General features: G+C 48.7%; 1 protein-coding gene across 4 annotated transcripts in view; it reads right to left on the bottom strand.

The window, feature by feature from the left end:
* The window catches only part of PLB1 (phospholipase B1), a 132,681-nt gene that overhangs the window by 59,759 nt on the left and 52,132 nt on the right, over positions 1 to 20,790 (bottom strand). For all 4 annotated transcript variants that reach the window (XM_086326125.1, XM_086326128.1, XM_086326126.1 and 1 more), the window contains 8 exons: positions 20,201 to 20,305; positions 19,083 to 19,139; positions 13,730 to 13,801; positions 12,862 to 12,936; positions 10,581 to 10,644; positions 4,044 to 4,102; positions 2,189 to 2,262; positions 480 to 523 (listed from right to left, as the gene is read on the bottom strand). In XM_086326125.1, coding sequence (XP_086182251.1) covers positions 480 to 523; positions 2,189 to 2,262; positions 4,044 to 4,102; positions 10,581 to 10,644; positions 12,862 to 12,936; positions 13,730 to 13,801; positions 19,083 to 19,139; positions 20,201 to 20,305 — 550 coding nt within the window. The remainder of the gene's footprint in view (positions 1 to 479; positions 524 to 2,188; positions 2,263 to 4,043; positions 4,103 to 10,580; positions 10,645 to 12,861; positions 12,937 to 13,729; positions 13,802 to 19,082; positions 19,140 to 20,200; positions 20,306 to 20,790) is intronic.

Genomic DNA, 20,790 nt, shown 5'->3' with positions numbered 1-20,790 from the left:
AATTTCATCTCTGCTGCTGCCATAGCAGCTTTTCCTAAACCGGACACACAGGAATTCAACGTCTTTGTATGCAGTGGTGCCTAACGCAGTCCAAGCCTAAGTCAACGCCTCCCAAAAAGGTGCTCTGGTCAGAATGACAGGCAAAGCAGAGAGGGGTTTCCTTTCCTTCCTTCTTCAATCACTTCTTAATAATAACTTGCACTAAGAGCTGGATGGAGCATTCTTTCTCTCTTACTCTCTTTCTTCCTCAGACAAATACAATTTCTCTCTTTTTTTTTAAAGACAAAATACGCAAGGCTTTAATTACTCTCAAGAAGCAGAGCGAGGAAACCCTCTTGGGGAAGCAGCGCCCCCTGCCGAACACGGCTGTCTTCTGCAGCCCGGTTCCCTGCTAAGCCCGCGGTCACCGCCAGGAGGAGCTGCCGAAACGCGCAGGGCTGTGGCGGGCCGCCCTGAACCCCGGGGGAGCGCGTACTCACTGGGCAGGGTGATGACGCTGCTGAGGTTCTGGTCGCCGCCCACACTACGTCGTCGTCGTGGGGACAAAAAAGAAAATGAAGGTTAAAACTGCCAGCGACGCTGAAACACCCCAGACACCACCAAGACACACCTTCCTCCTTCTGAGAAACACTCTGGGGGCTTGGGGCTTTCCCTTTCCTCTAGTTCTGTAGAAAAACTGAAAAAATCCAGAACACAGCAACTTTTCTCTACTTGCCCCACAAACCAGAATGTCCAAATAAAAAAACTCGTTTAAGCCGGCGGGGCTGACTTATGTGTTTTTTAAGTTTGATCTTTAACCCCAAGCAAGGGAATTAAGTGGGCCCCTTCATTAAAGAAAAAAAAAAGTTTGCCCTCATGGTTTTCTTCCTGTTTGGCTTGGGGAAAACCCGTCTTTAAAGGGTGTCTTCTAGAGAGCCTTCTCCATCTTCCAAACCACTTCTAAAATTCCAAGGAAATCAAAATTGGATGGGTTTCTAGGCATGAAAATACACAGCATTCCAGAGTTGATTGGATTCCCTGCTTTTCCATATCTCCTCCTTCTCTGCCAAGTACATCTGGGAACATTTCAAAGGTTCTCAAAACGGTTTGGGGTTTAACTCTGCAGAGCATCATCAGGGAGGAGGCCAGGGACTCAGCACTCAGGTCCAAGCTGGTGCCAGAGATGATGGATTGCAGGCTGAGGAAACACCAAACCTGCCCTCTCAGGTTGGCATGAGCCAGACTTTCAAAGGTGAAGCTGGAGTGCTACTCACCACAGTCTGCGGTGCCTGGATTTGATTACAGATGGAGCAGAACCAGCATGCACGAGATATATATACGTGATTAGGAGAGGTGCTGGATTAGGGGTCAGGAGCCATCTACCCTACTTTTTGCTCCTTCATCATCTGACTGTGTGATCTTGGACAGGTTACTTGTCCTCTCTGAGCCATGCTTCCTCGTCTGTTAAATGAAGGCCCTTCAGTAGTGATCCCAGCTACCATTTACACCTTCCTTCTGTCAGGCACTGTGCTAGGCATTTAAATCCTCTCTAAGCCTAGTGACCTGGGCACTTGTGGTAAAGAACCCGCCTGCCAATGCAGGAGACTTAAGAGATGTGGTTTTGGTCCCTGGGTTGGGAGATCCCCTGGAGAAGGGCCTGGCAATTCACTCCAGTATTCTTGTCTGGAGAATCCATGGACAGAGGAGCCTGGTGGGCTACAGTCCATGGGGTCGCACAAAGTCATACATGACTGAGGCGACTTAGCATGCAAGCCTCATGACAATGCTAAGCCAGAATTACTGTCTCTGAATCAAAGATGAGACCAGTTCAGAGAGGCTGAATAACTTGCCCAAGATCACACAGAGCAGGCAGCTGGGACTCAGACACAACTGTGGTTCTGAAGGCTGCTGTGTCCTTCTGAGACTACTGCGTAGAGGGAGAAATGGAAGCTCAATCTTTTCCAACCCAAATGTTTGAGTAGGTTCTCCCCTAAACTCCTCCTGTTCAGGTCCAGACTTGTTTGGAAGAAAATAGTGGTTTGGGAAAGCTGATAAATACCTTCCTTAAATTAAACCTAGAAATTTCTCATGGAAAAGCACCAGGTGACTCATCTCTCTGCTAGAGAACTTGTTTTCTACATGCTCAGGGGGATCCTCCCCTGTCCTGTGACGACAAGGCGTCTCTGGGCCTTGCCACAGCTGTACTCACCTCCAGGACAGACCTCGATACTGAGTCAAGACGTCCAGGACGTTTCCAGGCTTGGACCCGGCCCCGTTACCTGCCTGAAAAGAGAACAACACGGGGGTGATTTTCCTGCCTGCTCACCAGAGGGTCTGTGTTCTTGTCCTGGCCAGGCCAGAATGCCAAGCCCTTTAGAACCCAGGGTCTTGACAGCACGTCTTGATGTGAATCCTGCCTTGTTAGAAATGAGTGCAAGCTCCCGCTGGGAATCCTGGAACCCACCCTGGGAAACCCTGCCCAGACACCAGGCTGGCAAAAGTGCTCTGGAAATTAGACTGCAGTGTGGTTTTCTAAAGGACTCATTTCAGGGCCCCATGTTTCTAAAAGCTGTGAACTATATCATAAAAGGAAGTATATTGTAATCCTTTGATATGAATAGATCTTGCATATGTACAATGTGAAAAATTAAAACGAAATGCCATATACCTACTCCTCAGCTAAAGAAAGAGCAGAGTCTTTTAAAACCACCACGTGACGCACTGCAGGTTCATGTCCCTTGCCCGAAGCCTGTTATTTCTGAGACGAGCTGTTTCAAGGAAGCGGGGGAAGGATGGCCTCCAGGAGAGGTGTCCCTGCCTTTGGGGTAAAGAGTCCTGAGGGGTCATGGAGAAGAGGGCTACGGGACAGAGACAGGATTCTGGCCTCAGAGTCCTGAGAGTTCTGTCCTTATCCAGCACTTACAGGCTCTGTGGCTGTGGTACTCACTTTGCCTCATCCACCTTCACCTTCTTTGTTGGTTTAAGTTTGAGGAGAGAGATACGTCACAGGATTTTGTTGAGGAAACTGAGTGAGATCATATCAATGGGAACAGGCCACAGGCATGAAAGGTCTCAGCTGGTAGTTGGGGGGAAATTCAGCTGGACCCCCTTGACCTTACTGACCCAGAGAACAGAAGCTGGACTCCTCTGTAATGAGCTGCTGTGGGCCAGAAGCAGGGACCCTCACTTCCCACCCCGGCTCTCTAAGGACTTGATTCTGCTTTTTCTGGATCACTCTTTGTGGGGACTGGGAAGTCACCACGGGGCAGTTGCAGACACAGGCTGGATCATCTTTAGTATTTCTGTCTCTTCCACTGACCCTGGTTTTTCATCCCCTCCATTAGTACTAGTTCCTGTTGCATTATCGCGTGGCCCTTGGCATGATCCCTTAGCTTTCCTACAGACAGAACAAAGCATCTGGTCTTTGAAGGGGCCCTACACCGTGAGCAGGAGACCTCAAACTGTTCCACCCCACCACCGACAGGCTGTGTGGTCTGGGCCGGGTCACTTCTATCTCAGGGGGCCCCTCTGGACCCCCCACTTCCTGCTCTCTCTTTCAATCCAACGTTAGGAGAAGAAAGATGAGGTTAGAATGGCAGTGGAAAACTCAACGCCAGTAGGGAATGCTGGATTCCAGGGTGGATAGGGAGGTGGATGGAGAAGGCAATGGCACCCCACTCCAGTACTCTTGCTGGAAAATCCCATGGACGGAGGAGCCTGGTAGGCTGCAGTCCATGGGGTCGCTGAGGGTCGGACACGACTGAGCGACTTCACTTTCACTTTTCACTTTCATGCATTGGAGAAGGAAATGGCAACCCACTCCAGTGTTCTTGCCTGGAGAATCCCAGGGACAGGGGAGCCTGGTGGGCTGCCGTCTATGGGGTCGCACAGAGTCGGACATGACTGAAGCGACTTAGCAGCAGCAGCAACAGCAGCAGCAGCAGGGGGGTGGAGAGGGACTGAGGTTGCATGGATGATGGCAGCTCTAAGGGCTCAAAGTGAGATTCTCCTATTAACCAAGATCTCCTCTTCTCCTGCCCTTCCTTCCACCATCCATAACTCACCGTGAGTGAGTCGCCCAGGGCTCCGATGACCTTGATGTCAGCCAGCTTCAGCCTGTGAACTGAATGCAAAGATGAACAGAAGATGGGCTTCCTGTCTCCTCTGAATCAGGGAAGAATGTTCTAGGAAGACTAACACAAAGTAGGGAAATTCCGTTTGGACAAAGATGCTAAACGCCCATCCTTGTCTTAAAGCCCAGCAGTAGCAGCTGCGGAGCCTGACTGCCAGTCTCCTCCTTGGGGTGCCTGGGCACAGGGTTGGGGAGCTGGAAGGTGGCCCCACTTTCAGAGGGGCAGCTGTTGGTATTGGGTGAACCTGATGCCACAGGTGGACAGTTATCCTCAGGGTGTAAACAGTCCTTGATGACCTGATCTGGGAGTAAGGAAGGGGTTGCAGTGGAGGTGAAACCTATACTTCATCTATGCTAGGATCTGTTGATATTTGGGATAAAATATTTTATTTTATTTTATTTTTATTAGAAAAAATTCAGCTCAGTTTTTCTGAAATGAAAAGGGAAATGCCTTTATACTATTGACTATTTTAAAAAACAGAGGCGAAATCACATGACATAAAATTAACCACTTTAAAGTCAACAATTCCATGGCCTTTAGTACATTTCCAGAGTTGTGCAACCATGACCTCTATCTAGTTCCAAAACATTGTCATCACCCCCAAGGGAGACCTGTACCTACTAAGCCAGTCACTCTTCCCTCCCTCCAGCCTGTGACAGCCACTGTCTGCTTTCTGCCTATGGATTTACCTATTCTGGATATTTCATATAAATAGAATCATACAAAATGCGACCTGTGTGTCTGGCTTCCTCCACTCTGCATGATGTTTTCAAGGCTCCCCATGTTGTAGCAGCTGCGAGCACCTCGTTCTTTTTTATGGCTAATATCCTATTGTGTGGGTATACCACCTTTGGTCTATTCCTTCGTCAAATCACAAGCTCACCTCCTACTCCCCCTTATATCTCCCACTTCCCTGGAGTGCCTCCTCCCATAGTCACCCCGACTTTGACACAGCTCCGTCTTTCCTCAGATGTGCCTTCCATGGTCTCTAGCTGTGTGATGCTGCACTAACTGGTCAATTACCTTTCAGCCTTGGAAGAAGTCTAATGTAGCATTTATAACCAGGGAGTAGCCCACTACTCCAACAGGGAAAGAAACCTTTCATTTCAGTGAGCCACTGCTTAAGATAAATAAACTAAAATCTATCTTCTAGAAGGTTCTCTCAACAGCCCTTCTTTACCAAGTCACTCTATGATGAGGGCGGTGAAACGCAGAAGATGCTTTCAACACCACCTGACAACCTAGAGTCTACTCCACTCATCAGCATGTTGTATGATCACATCTGCATGGGAAGCTGTGCTCACATTCAGCGGAAACAACATTCAAAGGGGTCTCCAGGTCTTGCTCCCTCCATGGAGACATCTTGTCTACCCGACTTCTATGCTGTCCGCCTATGGGAACTGTTGCTCCCACTGAGAATTTGCTCTCATTGGAAAAGTAAAAGTCCCTGCTTCTTTCCTATGACAGCATGCAAACTGAACCATGCATAGCTGTGAATGTGTGTACGCAAAATATAGAGATTAGTGGTCTTCAAATTTGAGCATGCATCAGAATCATCTGGAGAGCTTGTTAAAACACAGATGGCTGGTCCCCACCCTCAGAGTTGCTGATTTTGTAGGTCTCGGGTGGGCCCAAGGCTCTGTGGTTAGAAGAACAATATCAAATCACAAAGCCAGCTGCAGACATTAGCACACATCCACGGGGCTGAGCCTGAGAACTCTGAAATGACCTCTTCTCAAAGAAATCAGGCTCTGGGTAAAAAAGGCAACAAAATGAAAAATAAGACCTCCTCTCCTCAACTCTAGAGGGTTTATTTTAGCTTCTGATGATGATGGCCAATCACCGTATTCTTGTTGCCATAATGTGTAATACAGTGAATTCTGGGAACACTAACTAGTGTGCAAAGGTTAGGGGAAATCTTTGGGGCTGGTAAAATGTGGAGGAGATGAGAGATTTGCTTTGAAAGCACATTACAGTATTCTAAAGGGGTGGCTGAAGCTGTCCATTTCTGCCTCCTAAATTTGTAGCAGGCAGAAAGGAAACACACATACATGTGTGCTCATGTATGTCCACATCTGTGTGTGTACATACATGTATATAGCTTGATATGTATATTGGAAGGAGTGGCTTCCTGTTGGTCATTCTGTAAGAAATGACCTATAAGAGATAATAAACCAAAAGAACCAAATAGAGATGGAAGAAGTTTGACTCATCTGGGATCTTATTAAAATAGAACCCTGCACACACATTTCATTGGTTTGTTATTCTGGAAACCTCGATTTGAATTTTGTTAATATCATCATATATGATAAAGACACAGCCTGGAACCACAGCAAAGCACTTTAGCAATTGCTCTCCTTGGGGAGAGAATTCTTCAGAGATAAGATTAAATTTGTGTGGGCTGATTAGCCTAAACATTATCTGGTACAGATAGTCCATCACCTCGAAAGAAGTTGATAAACATATTGTTAACTCATCAAAATTTTTACAGAAGGGGCCTCTTATCAGAAGGCCATCTAAACTATGATGAAAGATCACGAATTACCAGAAAATGGTTGACTAGAGAACAGAATGGGGAAAGTGCCCACTGAACACAAAAGGAACGGCAGGGAGAAGCTTTGACGCTTGGGAGTTCTTAAACTACCTGGGGCTATAATCTGAAAAACCAACTTTCTCTCAATTGTCAGCTAGAGCTGCCCAACCCTTTGCTCTCAGATTTTAGGGACTTATATCAGGACTTTTGCAGTGGTGGTAAACTGCTGGCCCAGGTTAATCTATGTTTCTGTCTTTGAAGTGCTTTGGCATGAGTTTATATGAAAAAATATGTGACTGGCACATAGGAGCTCAAGAAATGTGTCCAGCTGAATTAAAGGCTAAGAGGCTCTGTATCAGAGACTTTATAGCTCTTGAAGCTCTAAATGATGGAAACTGCAGGGAAGGGAAATACATTCATCCAAGTGTCTTGGGGAGAGTTTGAATTTGTTCAGTAGGTGGGTCCCGCCAAGGGAACAAAGTGAAGTCACTCAGTCGTGTCCGACTCTTTGCTACCCTGTGGACTGTAGCTCACCAGGCTCCTCTGTCCATGGGATTTTCCAGGCAAGAATACTGGCATGGGTTGCCATTTCCTTCTCCAGGGGATCTTCCCAACCCAGTGATCGAACCCAGGTCTCCCACATTGCAGACAGATGCTTTAACCTCTGCACCGCCAGGAGACAGGCAGGCTGTTATTCCCTGTGGGGCATCATGACTTCCTAGTCACAGGCTAGTTAGGTCCCAAGACTCATGAACATGTGGTGACTCTAGAAACAGCTTCAGGATGCACACAGGACAGCTCACCACTGACTCACAGTGAAGCGAAGCCCCTGGTAGTCACAGGGCTGCAGCCTTGGCCTTTTCAATATCAGCGCTGGAATTGCTCGTTTTCAATAAATGACGTCAGGGACTTAGAAATGACTTGTTCTAATTTATACTATTGGTGACAGTGGCATAGAATTAACTTTGTTCTACTTTCAAATGCTATGAATTTTCCCCCTTTGCATGGAATTAGCAGCTTGACTTCAAGATAGCCAACTTCAATAGACAGCCTGTGCCCTCTCTGGCTCCTTATTGCCACTCTTTTGTTTACAAAATGCTACCCCTTTTCTCACTGGGAAAACCTTAAGTCATCCTCAAGGCCCATTGTATTTTTTTTTTTTTAACTTATCCCAATGATCTTATGGACAGGGCCATGAAGTAATACAAAATGATGTAAGTTCTTATGAAGTTATAAAGCCCACAGGAGGTAGCATTCAATAAATTTTATGTACACACTGAAAACCATAGGGGCATGAAGAGTCAGAAATGACTGAGCATGAACACAAGCCACAGCCCACTGACCAGAAGGAGAAAACTAGAAGTGTGCATGCATGCATTCACTTATTCATGCTACCAAATAGCAACGGGCAATAAAAATTACTTACATCAGCTCTACATATCTCATCCCAAACCCCACAGATCAGCAGAAGAGGTTCATCACCTACGGGCTCCAGATGGAGTGATGTGAGGCACCTGGGCGGCCAGGGGCTGTGGCCTGTTGATGAAGGCAGTATCTTATTTTGAAATTATCATTTGTTCATTAGCTGGGTGTACTGGTGGATTGGCTTGAGAGAGACATTAGAAAAGGGGACTACAAAGAAGGTTTTTGAAAATAACTCTGAAGGTAAAACAGTTATTTGGTAAGATAGTTTCAGGGGAAAATTGTCTTAATGGAAGGCAGTTTGGTGCAATGGGTTTTTAGGATCTTTTTCAACCCTGGGAATTTTTGATTTGCTGAAGCAGAAATTCTCTGCAATAAAGATAAGTTCAACAAGCGTTTATCAGGCTCCCACCATGTGCTGAGTCACTGGCGATTTAAAGATAGATGATCTGCTCTTAGAAGTACATATCAGATGCCTTCATCTCAATTAGAAATTGTAAACATGGTCTCCAGAAGGGTGAATGACCTCATCAGAAATGTGACAATTATCGAGGGTGATAATAGCGTGACCCGGTGTAAGTCTTTCTCCTGTCCCAATAGCCACACATGTGATTAAAATGTTCAATCAGATATCAAGTGCAGTAATGAAATGTGTTTTTCATTTTTGTCCAGTTAGCTGTGGCCCTTTTTCGAAATGACGCATTTTAGGTGGGTACTCAGAGGGGCCAACCCAGTATTAGCCCTTGAGTACCACCACCCAGTAGGCCAGTGCCACGTTTTGTTCCCAGGCCTACTTGGTTAGATCAAGGATGCCTGTATCTGTCCATCTGCTTATCCAAACACAGAGCATCTCATATCTCATGGTCTCGAGATTTCTTGTGCTTACATCTTCAAGTGCCAATAAACAGGACCATCTCCAGGGTCAGGGGATAAAGGAGAGGTTCATGTTTCATTTGGCTTTCAGATGTTCAGATATGCTCTAATGGATTGCTTGCTTATCACTGTTGTGATAGGAACATAATCTGGACAGATTGCAAAATCTTTACAGACCATCCTTTTAGAATGATAAGGTTAAAAGAGGACAGATATCATTTCACTGTAGAGAGTATGGCTATTAAAACAAACACCACCCTCCCTCTCCTTATACAAACATACATATGATACACACACATATATGTACAGACACATGTGTATACATACATACGTATGTATATTACATACACATTACATGTATATTACATACATCTTACATATGCGTATATATATTACACACATATGTAATATACATATACACATACATCTTTGAGCTTTTGCTATTGGGGAGCCTGCATATGAAGCTAATAATTTGTTTCTAATAATTTGTTACTAAAATTCTGCTAGCAAACTAACCAACAGGAAGAGGCTGTCACTAATATGGGGAAAAAGCATAAAGATGCTGTGTGTGTTTAAGACTTTTATCACCTATTCCATTCTTCTGCAACTTAGTCAAGAGCCAGTTACACACTGAAGTGTTCCATGAGAAGATTTTTAACTTACTTGCCAGTCACTTGGCTTGATTAGAGTGTATAGAGCTAAGACAGGCCTGAAGGGCAAGCTGACACTTACTTTCTACTAACACTCAGCAAAAGGAGACAACCTGCCCACAAAGATTTGCATACCGTGACATCTCCAAACTTTGCTTTCTATTCTGGAAGGCACGTAGGAGGCATTCAACAATCATCTAATAGATGAGTAAACAAGGGAACAAATCAATGAACACCCAGTCACTCCCCGGGACGCACGAGAACCCACTGCACAGTTGCAGAGATGCTCCTAGGCTGAGGTTGTAAGTCATGTGGGCTACCACATCCTCCGACCCGGGACCTTCCAGGGTCCTGTGCACACAGCTATCACCCCCAGGCTGACTCATGTGGAGGAAAAGGTTCAGCCCTTCGGCAGCCCCTCTTTGGGAAGGTCTCTGCCTAGAATGTTCCGTGAGTCTCACTTTCATGACCCAGCAATAGTCATTTTGAAAATACCAAGAAGTAGTGAAAACGGCACGTGTGTGAGACTCTGTGGTTCCCTGTGCTGTGCGGTGTTTGAGTACACCCCGACACGGCTCTACTTAGAGTGGGGACTTTTTGCTTCCTGCTTAAGGTAGTTCTGCTTTTCACAGAACAAATCTGCCTCATCGAGGAAGGTAGTTCTGCTTTTCACAGAACAAATCTGCCTCATCGAGGCTTCCCAGCGGGAACAATGACATCAGCTCACTCACCCGACACCGGGCCCTTCGCAGAGCATGGCCTAGTACACAGCTAATGCTTGATAAATGCTTTCTGATAATGTTATCACATTTTTGTTAAAGAATAATCAAATACAGGCATGAACTTACAAGTACACACACAGAACTGGATGGCCTTGAAAACCTCTCAGGTGTATCTCAGATTGTGGGGATTGACATCCTAAGGCTACTCTTACTGTGATGGGTTTAGACCTCACATGAGTTTACAAATGACTGGACTTGAGCAGTGTACCTGAGGTGGGAACCGTGTCAGAGGGATCCTTGTCAGAGCACCTGATTTCCACTCCATCTCTCACCTGAAAGGAGACACAAGGAGAAATAATAAGAAATGGTTCTTCCATGTAAGAAACTGGGTGAAAAGTGTGCCTCTACTGGGGAGATACCACTTAATACAGAAACCCGGGCATCTTTTAGGAGTTGTCCCTCTCCTTCAACACTCACACCGAGTGTCCACAAAACCCCTTCCAGCTGCTCCCAGGCCTGCCCCTCTTCTCTAGTCCCACAGCCTAATTTCAGGCTTCATCACTTCTTTCTAAAATATGGCTGTATTCTTCAGCATCGTTGCTGCTGGCCTGTAGGCTTCCTCCTTAGCCTTCTGAATCCATTCAGAGGACTCTTTTTCTCTCAACATAAAAATCACTCCCTTGCCCAAATTCTCAGTGAAATCAGGAATTTTTGTCTGTTTGATTCTTGTGTTTCCAGAGCCTATAACACTGCACAGTAGAAGCTCAGTAAATGCTTGTTGGTTAAATAAGCATGTTTCTACTCTGTACTAACAGCAGTATAGTCCATCCTCCTTGGCATGGCCTAGGAGGCCCTCGACGTTCCAAACCGCCCACCTAGCTCTCTGTCCCCTCCGTGTCTCTGCCCCATGCCCACCTCTGCCCTTTCTTTCCTCTTCCCTCTCCCTGTTTCCCTTCTCCCACCCACCTACCTGGCTGTGCCTTATCACCCCCAAGGCTGAGGTCGTGGGAGCCCTGGGGAAGCCTTCTCGGCTCCCTCCTGTCATGTGCTGTCCAGCTGTGTTCTCAGAATACCCATGGAAACCTCACAGCGCTTGGTACATTGTGCTGCCACTGCTGGCTGACCCCGCTAGACTATTTGTATCTTTATCTCCTATACCTGGTCTTCATCCACCCACTCATTCAGCTGACAGTGACGAGATACCCGCCCTGAGCCCCTGCCCTCACGGAGCCTGCATGCTAGTGGTACATGGCTGGTATTCAGTAAGTGTATCCTGAAGGGCTGTATTGCTCCCTCTTATATAAAACTCATGGCCCGGTAGATACTGTTAAATGTGCATTATACTTTATAACTTATTACCATTTAACACTTCTATGAAGTAGGATGATGACTCTCATCATTTACCAGATTTGAAAAACCAAGGCACAGAGCGGTTGAGTACTTTGCCTGCTGACACAGAGCCAGTAATAGGAAGAGTCTGGATTTGAAGCCAGAGCCCACTCGCTCAACTCACTGAGCCATACTGACTCTTAGATGTATCCTTGTTGCTGCGATGTTAGTGAGAAAGTGTGGGATGAGTTGATAAATCAAGTCTTGCACACTGTTATCTCTGGGGCTTTGCGATGCAGGCCCTGGCCATCAGCTTTGCCTTCACCACTCAGAGCAAACTGCACCCTCTTTTATCCATAGGGAGACAGGGGCGGAGCTAGGACTGAATTCATCTCAACCCACATTGGTCCCCGGTCCTCTGAGAAGGAGGATGACAGCCTTCAAGTGTTTCTTGTGTCCACAGAGGACTGTGGAGTGCCCTATCTAATCTCAACAGGAAGTATTAGAAAAAGACTCATGAGATAAGTCATAAGGAAGACGTGAGTGAGTGTGAGGCGGCCCCTAAGGGGTGGCTGACGGCTGCGGACTTCCATGTTGACTGCTTTCAGATCTCACCCCATTTCCCTGTCTTTTCTTGACTTTCTCTTCAGATTAAGGGCTCGGATGAGTCTAAAAGGACTTGTCAGAGATTTGAGGAGAGTGAAGATTTTTAGGGCTTCCCAGGTGGCGCTAGTGGTAAAGGACCTGCCTGCCAATGCGTGAGACATAAGAGACATGGGTTCGATCCCTGGACTGGGAAGATCCCCTGGAGGAGGAAATGGCAACCCACTTCTGTATTCTTGCCTAGGAAATCCCATGGACAGAGGAGACTGGTGGCCTATGGTCCATAGGGTCACAAAGATTCGGACATGACTGAGCACAATCATATACAAAGATTCTTGCCTCACATCAAAATAGACAGGAAGCTGGCAGCACTGAGCCCCCAGCATACCCAGTGAAGCCACGGGACGCTGGTTGCCAAGATCATTTTAAAGATGGAGTTGGAGGGCAGCCCTGCTTCAAGCACCTAGGGGACACCCACACACGTGTTCCTTCACCCTCTCCAGCCTGCCCCCGGGGGTCCAGGACATAAAGAACCCCTCGGAAGCTTCTAAAGACTCATCAGGCGGCTGCCCCTGGTTCATTTGCATGTTTGTCAATCATAGAACACCTCTCCGTACCTCAGTCTTCACCTGGGGCTTTAGCATCCTGGGCAGATAGTTGCTGTTCCTGTAGGTGAACAGATAGGGATTCTCCTGCAGAGAAAGATAATGTATTGTAACCATGATCCAAGAATCCATATCCTTGAACCATCAGGTCTTATCATCCAGCAATGCCTTTGGCCAGTTTGAAGCATTCATACCATCCTTTAAATGATGAGAAAACCATCCTCTGGCTTTTCTTCTCTGTACTGCCCACTAGTTCCCTGCAGGAGTTCATTAACACTTTGAAATTTCCCATTTGCTACAGTCAGCATCTCTTGCTCTCTATCTGAGGTTCATGCCACCAGACGCAGTAGGTATATTTCCATGAAAAGAGAACTTAAAGTTTCCTGAGAGCCAAGGCCAAGAGAAAAATGTGATGAATTGCATAGTTCTTACAGTCCAGTAACAAAAAACTTACCAATTCATCAAGAAAGCCAAAAATTTGACCAGCATTACGTGATAAGAGGAATTCTACTCATTTACGTTGTCATTTTAAAAATTAATTTATTAATCAACATTAATTCTACACCTACTATACACTGAGCACATATTTAAGACACCCATCTTGGCATCTGGGGCCAGGTGAGCTGTGGCTTTGTTCCTATGCCCTGCATAGGTATGCAAGGGGCCTGAGTTCTATTAAAACAGTTCTCCTGGCCCACAGGTATAAACCTTAGGTATGCCCAGGCCCAGAAGAACAGATCCATGACTCTAATGGGGCTAATGTCTCATCCAGGTGAGACCCACTTTCACAGCAAAGCCCACTTCTTTATGACCCCGCCATTCTTCCCAACTCAGTAGGAGATCCGCCCCCCCACCTCCGCCCCCTCCAGTCCTTGCCTACCTGGGAGGGACATGTCAGAGGCCTTCTCTCTTTTGCACTGAACGGTTCATCTTTCTGTCCTGCTGGTTGCATCTGGAATAGAAGGTAATATTTAGAACAGCAAAGTCTTACACAGGTGGCAGCATCCTAGGGTACCACTGAGAGAAGCTCATTCGCCCTGTGTTTCTCAGAGTGTGACCCTGGGCGGGCAGCATCAGCTGGGAACACATTAGAAATGCCACTTCCCAGCCCCCAGCCCTGGGGTGGGGCCCAGCTCCCTGTGTTTTATCAAGTCCTCCAGGGATTCTGATGTCCGCTCAAGCTGAATTCCACTGCGGGAGAGGAAACACCAATGCCCAGCCCACTGCTCCTATTTCAGGGAGACTGAACACCAGAGAGAACTGAACACCATCTAGTCAAAGCTATGGTTTTTCCAATAGTCAGTTATGGATGTGAGAGTTGAGCCATAAAGAAGGCAGAGCACCAAAGAATCGATGATTTCAAACTGTGATGCTAGAGAAGACTCTTGAGAGTCCCTTCAGCAGCAAGGAGATCAAACCAGTAAATCCTAAAGGAAATCAACCCTGAAGACTCATAGGAAGCACTGATGCTGAAGCTCCAATACTTTGGCCACCTGGTGTGAGGAGCCGACTTATCAGAAAAGACCCTGATGCTGGGAAAGAGTGAGGGAAAGAGGAGAAGGGGGTGACGGAGGATGAGATGATTGGATGGCATCATCAACTCAATGGACATGAGTCTGAGCAAACTCAGGGAGACAGTGAAGGACAGGGAAGCCTGGCATGTTGCAGTCCATGGGGTCGCAGAGTCGGACATGACTGAACGACTGAACAACAACTTGAGTTCCATTGCAGGAGAGGAACCACGGATTCCCAGCCCACTGTTATGACAGGGAAACTGAACACCAGAGAGACTGAACTGACATGAGGACCTGGGTGTCCAGATCAAGTCGAATCACTCTCATGCAGGCTTCCTGACCTTCCAGCAGCTGGTTATTTGTTCTGCTTGACTTCCTGTACCCCGTCCTTGCTGCCCTGCTGCTGCCTGGCTCCCTGATTACATTTCTCTCTGAGAGGAGAATAGGAATGGGAAGGAAAGGCAAATACACGGTGTAAAACAGCAGGGAATGAATGAAACCCTTGGTCACCTGGCAAGCCCCGTGTTCCTACCTGGGACACAGAGGTGCAGGGGCATGGGGCACAGCACGGCCCCACGCTAACAACTAGAGAAAGTGTCTGCATTTCAGGAACAGTGATAGTGGTATCAGCACTGATAGAGACAGCTACTTAAATGATGACTGAAGCCTATCTGACATAGCAAAAAGCGACGTAGCGAAAAGTGTGTGGTGTATCCACAGGGAGAGCAGCGGAGGATCCACTCGGGGAAATTCACTGGAGGGAAGATGAGAAAATGAAGGCAGTTGGAGAATTCAATGGAGGAGGAATTTTAAGCTCCTTCTGTTATTTTAAAATGTTCACGGTACTTTTGTAAGGGACTTCCCAGGTGGCACGAGTGGTAAAGATCTTGACTGCTAATGAAGGTAGATGTAAAAGACATGGGTTTGATCCCTGGGTCGGGAAGATTTTCTGGAAGAGGGTACGGTAACCCACTCCAGTATTCTTTCCTGGAGAATCCCATGGACAGAGAACCTGGCAGGCTACAGTTCAAAGGGTCGCAAAGAGTCAGAGATGACTGAAGCAACTTAGAATGCACACACACACACATATATACCTTTGTAAACACTTAAGAGAAAAATGCAGTGGCTTTGAGAGATCGTAGATTTTCTCTTGCCCGCACTTCTACTACTTGGAAACCTCGTGTTTGCTGCCATCACTGCTGCCCCAAGGGGCTGGGCTCCTAGGGCACCCCAGCCTGCTACTCCCTCCCCAGGGACCCCGATAAGGGACACGAGAGACAGTAGACTGTGGGACGGATTCCCCTGTCTGGCTCAGTCATGGGCTCTGCCATCTTGCAAGAGGCCTTTTAGACTCCTCAGCAGTATCTTATCCTAGCATCTGTGCCCAGTGAACAGGAAAGAACTTTACCCTTCTTGGGATTGGCTTGTCACCCAAACGGACCAGGTCAGATAAAAGGGTGTAATTAACCTTTTGGCAAAGGAGTGGCAACCTTTCACTCAGGGGCTGGAGGAAGAACAGGGCTCCTCAGCTCCTTTCAGTTTTATTCTAATGGTGGACACTTCTAAGTGTGGGAGTCCCAACCATAAGGTTCAGGACTGCTCCGAAAGGAAGTGTTCAGTGGGCCTGGCTTGGTGGCCTGAAGTCAAACTGGCCTGATTTCTCCAATCTTTCAAGAATTTAATCAATGATAGAATCTGGAGAGAAACACTGAGAAAACCACATCATGATTATTTTAGTCAAATGGATATCACAGAGCCTAATTTTTTTAAGGACTCCAAAGGAAGATTCATAGGTTTTCTCAATAAACCCATCTGCATGAATAATCTTGTCCTAAATGTCTCTTTGGAAGGAATGATACTAAAGCTGAAACTCCAGTACTTTGGCCACCTCATGCGAAGAGTTGACTCATTGGAAAAGACCCTGATGCTGGGAGGGATTGGGGGCAGGAGGAGAAGGGGACGACAGAGGATGAGATGGCTGGATGGCATCACTGACTCAATGGATGTGAGTCTGAGTGAACTCCGGGAGTTGGTGATGGACAGGGAGGCCTGGTGTGCTGTGATTCATGGGGTCACAAAGAGTCGGACACGACTGAGTGACTGAACTGAACTGAACTGAACTGAAATGTCTCTTTATCCATCACCTACATCCTTCCTGCTGCCATTAATTCCTTTTACACCTGCTCTGGCCCTCCATCCTCAGGATGGAAAATGACTTGCTCCATCAAAAGGACACTCATGTGTCCCTCCACCCACCACCCCACACTGCACACACATGCACGCACTCCAGGGACACTGATGCTGGTCTCTGCTCTTGGTCGCCCTTCAGTACTTTCATCGCTTGCGTCTCCTGTGCGTTGGCTTCCCTGCCCCCACGATGAACTGGAGTGTGGGAGGTGCAGGGGGATGACCTCAGACATGCTCTTGAGACTCCCACTCCACTGGGAGCCATTCCCCAGCCTTCTTGCTCTGCCCTGAGATTCTAACACTAGCACAGGGCTTGGCATAAGGTGGGGGTCCGTGGCCACTGGATCTGGCAACTGAGCCCCCACAGGTGGGTCTCGTCAACACTACTGTTGTATAAGAATTATCAGAATTTACCGGGGAGGCAGGAAGGGCCTGGGAATGAATTACATCCCAAACACAAATCCTCCTCTGCTTTGTGTCAGGAGCTTAACTTCCATCTGAGTGGTTCATTCAGCTGGGATGGTGCTAGGTGTGTGGGGTTTTCCTTTACCAACTCTCAGAGCTCACACCCATCCTGAGCTCAGCCAGGGGAGCAGACAACGCGTGGTTGGCTCAGCCAGCCCCACTGTTGTGTCCTGGGGCGAGGCCAAGGAGAGAAGCGATAGAATCCGGGCCTCTGTGGTCATAGCAATTCTGCTGGCTCCTCTCTGCTCCCCAAGCAAGAGGGTGGCCCTCTCTCGGGCCTCTGTGGGTCTGCAAATCTGGCCATGATGGACAAAACTGGCTTTGACAACTCTGTGGTCTCGGTGGGGTCCAACACAGCAGAGAGGCACAGAGGTAGAGGAAGGGAGGCTCGTGGTCTCCCCATGTCCCTGAGAGGACACAGGGGAGAACCTAAGGGAGAATGCTCCTGTATTTTCCAAGGCCTTCTGAGGCTGGCCAGGAGAGAAAATGGGGCCCAGAAAGACCACGTGATGCACCTCAAGAAACAACCAAAAGCACAGCTGGACCCGAACCTAGGTTTTCTGGCTTGTTAGCCGGTGCCCTTTCCTGAAACCTGTTACTGCCCTGATTTCTCATAAATAACCCCAGGCCTGCAGGCACTGTCGGTGTGTTCTGGCAGCTGTGCTTGCTCTGGGAGTGAGATGGTGTGATAGCCTGTCATTTCACCCCAGAGGAAGAAGGGCACAGACCTTCCTGGGGATACACTTCTCTCCTAGTGACAGCTCCAGGAAGCGTGAGGCCTCTCGCTGGGAAATGGTTACTGTTTGGGCTGGGCAGGTAACTGCCCACCTAGGAAAGCCATCTCCACCTCAAAGCCCCGGGACACCAACTAGGTCCCAGTCCCTGGTCTTGAATGCGAGACCTTCTGTTCCCCTCTGGGCTCCTGGGGAGGAGAGAGGTTTGGCTGAGCTTAAAGCATCAGCTCTCCTCCCCCAGAGAGAGGACAGGGGAGGGCAGCCTGTGCAGGACCAGTCACTTTCCTTGGCCCTTCACAGGAGATCAGCAGCAAAGTGGTTTTCCGGGGAATATCTCGCCCAGGGGTCAGGCCCACTAAAAAGGGTCCTCATCCAAAGAAATCAAATGCTTCCTCTGAAGGCTGGTGTGACTCCATGGACCCGGGCTGCCTGGGCCGGCCCTGCCCCTCCCTGTCTCATCGGCTACCACACATCCAACTGCAGCTGCTCATGGACTCAGCACAGCACCCCAGTCGTGGAGATGGAGAGAAAAATTTTTCTAATTCAAGGAAGAAGAAAACCACGTTTCTGTCTTGGGAATTCTAAAAATAAGACAGCTTGGATGGGGAAAGAAGTAAATGGCAAAATCAGGTCTCTGTCTGGTGTCCTGGAGAGGCTCAGAGTCTTGACAGAACATTCCATCCATCGACGAATCCCAGACAGCCCTGGGGGAAACTTCAGAGTCTGGAGAAAGCCTGTCCCAGTCAGAGGAGGAAGGGTCACTGTAGGGAGGGAGCCACACGCTCACCATGTGTCGGCTCAGCGGTTTTGCAGAAAGGGAGCTGAGACCCTAGGTTTGCACGCCCGTGAGAGCTTTGAGCCCAGGTCTTCATCACTCTCGAGTCTGCGCTCACCCCAGGCACCACCCTGGGCCCTGGGCACCACATGACAGTCCTTAAGTGTGAAGTGAGGGAAACCCAGACCCACTGGCTACGTGAGCCTGATCCCTAGTGCCTGACTCCCAGTGAAGTCTCCCAGACAGACTCCAGGGAGGTGTCCCTGCCTCCAGGAAGAGCGGAACTGAGGCTTTCCAGGGAGCCCTGCTCACTGTCAGGGCTACAGCCCAGCTTCTGGGAAGAGGAGGGGAAGCTCCCAGGGGTCCCAGCTGGGCCATCACTAGGTGTGGGAGGGACCCCTGGTGGCCCAGAATCACCATCATCCTGGAGTCCTCGTGGTTCCTGCAGCCCCTCCAGCAGCGAGTGGGCAGGCCGGGCGCAGCGGCAGAGTCCTGCCCCTCCTTCCACAGAACAAACCCCAGGTTATCAGTGCAGCTCCGGGACCCCCAGCCACTCACCATGCTGTTCCAGAGAGTCAAGCCGAGAGCGGTGGGATCCTGGAATGGCTGCTCCCCCTGAAAGAGAACCAGAGGAAGAGCCCTGTGTGCCCCGAGGGATGGGATAGCCCTGCCACACACTCTTGAAGCTCTCCCGGCAGAGATGGGGGGCCCCTGATGCACCTCGATCCTTCATGCTTCCCCATTAAGAATGTTGGGAACTTAGAGGACTGCTGTCTGGGGTCAGGGCTGGGAGGTGAGGGCCTGGAGAGGCGGGTTACACGCCTGGCTGCTACTTGTCATCGTGGGGTTGTACACACTGAACTAACGAGCAGAAGGAGCAGGTGGCACAGAAGTGATTCAGGTGTGGTCTGAGTAGGAGGGGGATGGGAACTAATATTCCTCCTCCTCCTCTTTCTAAACCACTATTTAAACATGACAGAAGTCCCGGAGGGACACAGTGACTCCAGGAAACAGAAACCTAGAGCCTGGCGGGAGAACGGCCCCAGATGCATGGTGCTAAAGCCCCAGAGGCATCAGAGACCTTGTGGAGCTGAGCGCGCCTGGACCCACCACAGCGCTTGTGGTCGCGGGCCTCCTGGGGTGAGAGGCATGGGTCCAGTGACCTGGGTGAGGAAGCAACTAGAATCATCCTCCCTTGTAAGGATGGGTGTGGAGGAGCCTGCAGAGAGAGGAGTGTGGCGTGGTGCCTGGAAATTCCACCTTGAATAGTCACCGTGGCTGAGAGATACGGAAGGCTTCCACACCAGGCGCTGTTCGAAGTTCCTCACACCTATTTACTCACCCCTGACAACCACCCTAAAGGAGGGACTACTAACAATGGCCCTAACATCCCAAGTGAGGAACCAAAGCAAAGAAAGTTCAGACAACTTGCCCACGGTCACAGAGGAAGCCCATTCCAGAGCTGGAAGCTGTCTGTGTGAAGTCCATGCTCTTTATCTCCAGGCTGCTCTGACTCTCGGAACCCACCTCACAGGGTCAGCCAGCCCCACGGGGAAATGGGCCCCAGAGTATAAGAGAAAACCGCAGCATTTCCCCTGAGACTGCACGTCCTGGGCTGGGTCTCCTGTGGAGGAGAGGGCGGGGGCAGGAGAGGGTGTGGGCCGGGCCTCACTCACTGAGGTTGGCGGCAGGGCTCTCTCGTAGAAGAAAGGCTGGAAGACGACTGCGAAGGACTCCTGCTCGTTGTACTTGCTGGAGGCCAGGAGACGTTCCCAAGTTTCCTGAAGAAAGGAGTACCGTCAAGGCTCAGCCTGCCCCAACCTCCCATCGTCCCAGCAAGGAGCTCCCAGCAAGTCCCTCACCCCTGCCCCGGTCACAATGACCCACCCATGCTGGTCTGATTTGTATGCTGTTTGGAAGCTCCTCTCATCTCATATTTTGGGGCCCTATGATTGACTAAATTGGGTTTTCATTCTTCTCTGAAGTGCTAGAATCAGGTTATAGCAGAGTTAGACCTGAAATATATTCTCTGAGAGCTCAAGAAGTGTACAGCTGCCAGCACATAGCTAGGGCCCCCATGCTCTCTTCAAGGGCTGAGTTCTGTAGAGGGATATGCTATGACCCCCGTCAGAAACTGTCCCTTCCTGAGTGAGTTAAGTGCCACACAGCTTCACAGATATAATTTTCTTCTTAGATTAAAAATCATCGTGGTAACGTGTATCAGTGGGAGCTGTGCTTTGTGCTGTTTGCTGGTGGGGATGAAGGC

This window comes from Bos grunniens, chromosome 11 (assembly GCF_055505025.1).
Source record: "Bos grunniens cultivar Pamir isolate PY7600 chromosome 11, Bosgru_T2T1.0, whole genome shotgun sequence".
Lineage (NCBI taxonomy): Eukaryota > Metazoa > Chordata > Mammalia > Artiodactyla > Bovidae > Bos > Bos grunniens.
Note: the sequence above shows the minus strand (reverse complement) of the source record. Positions and strands in the feature narration are given on the sequence as shown.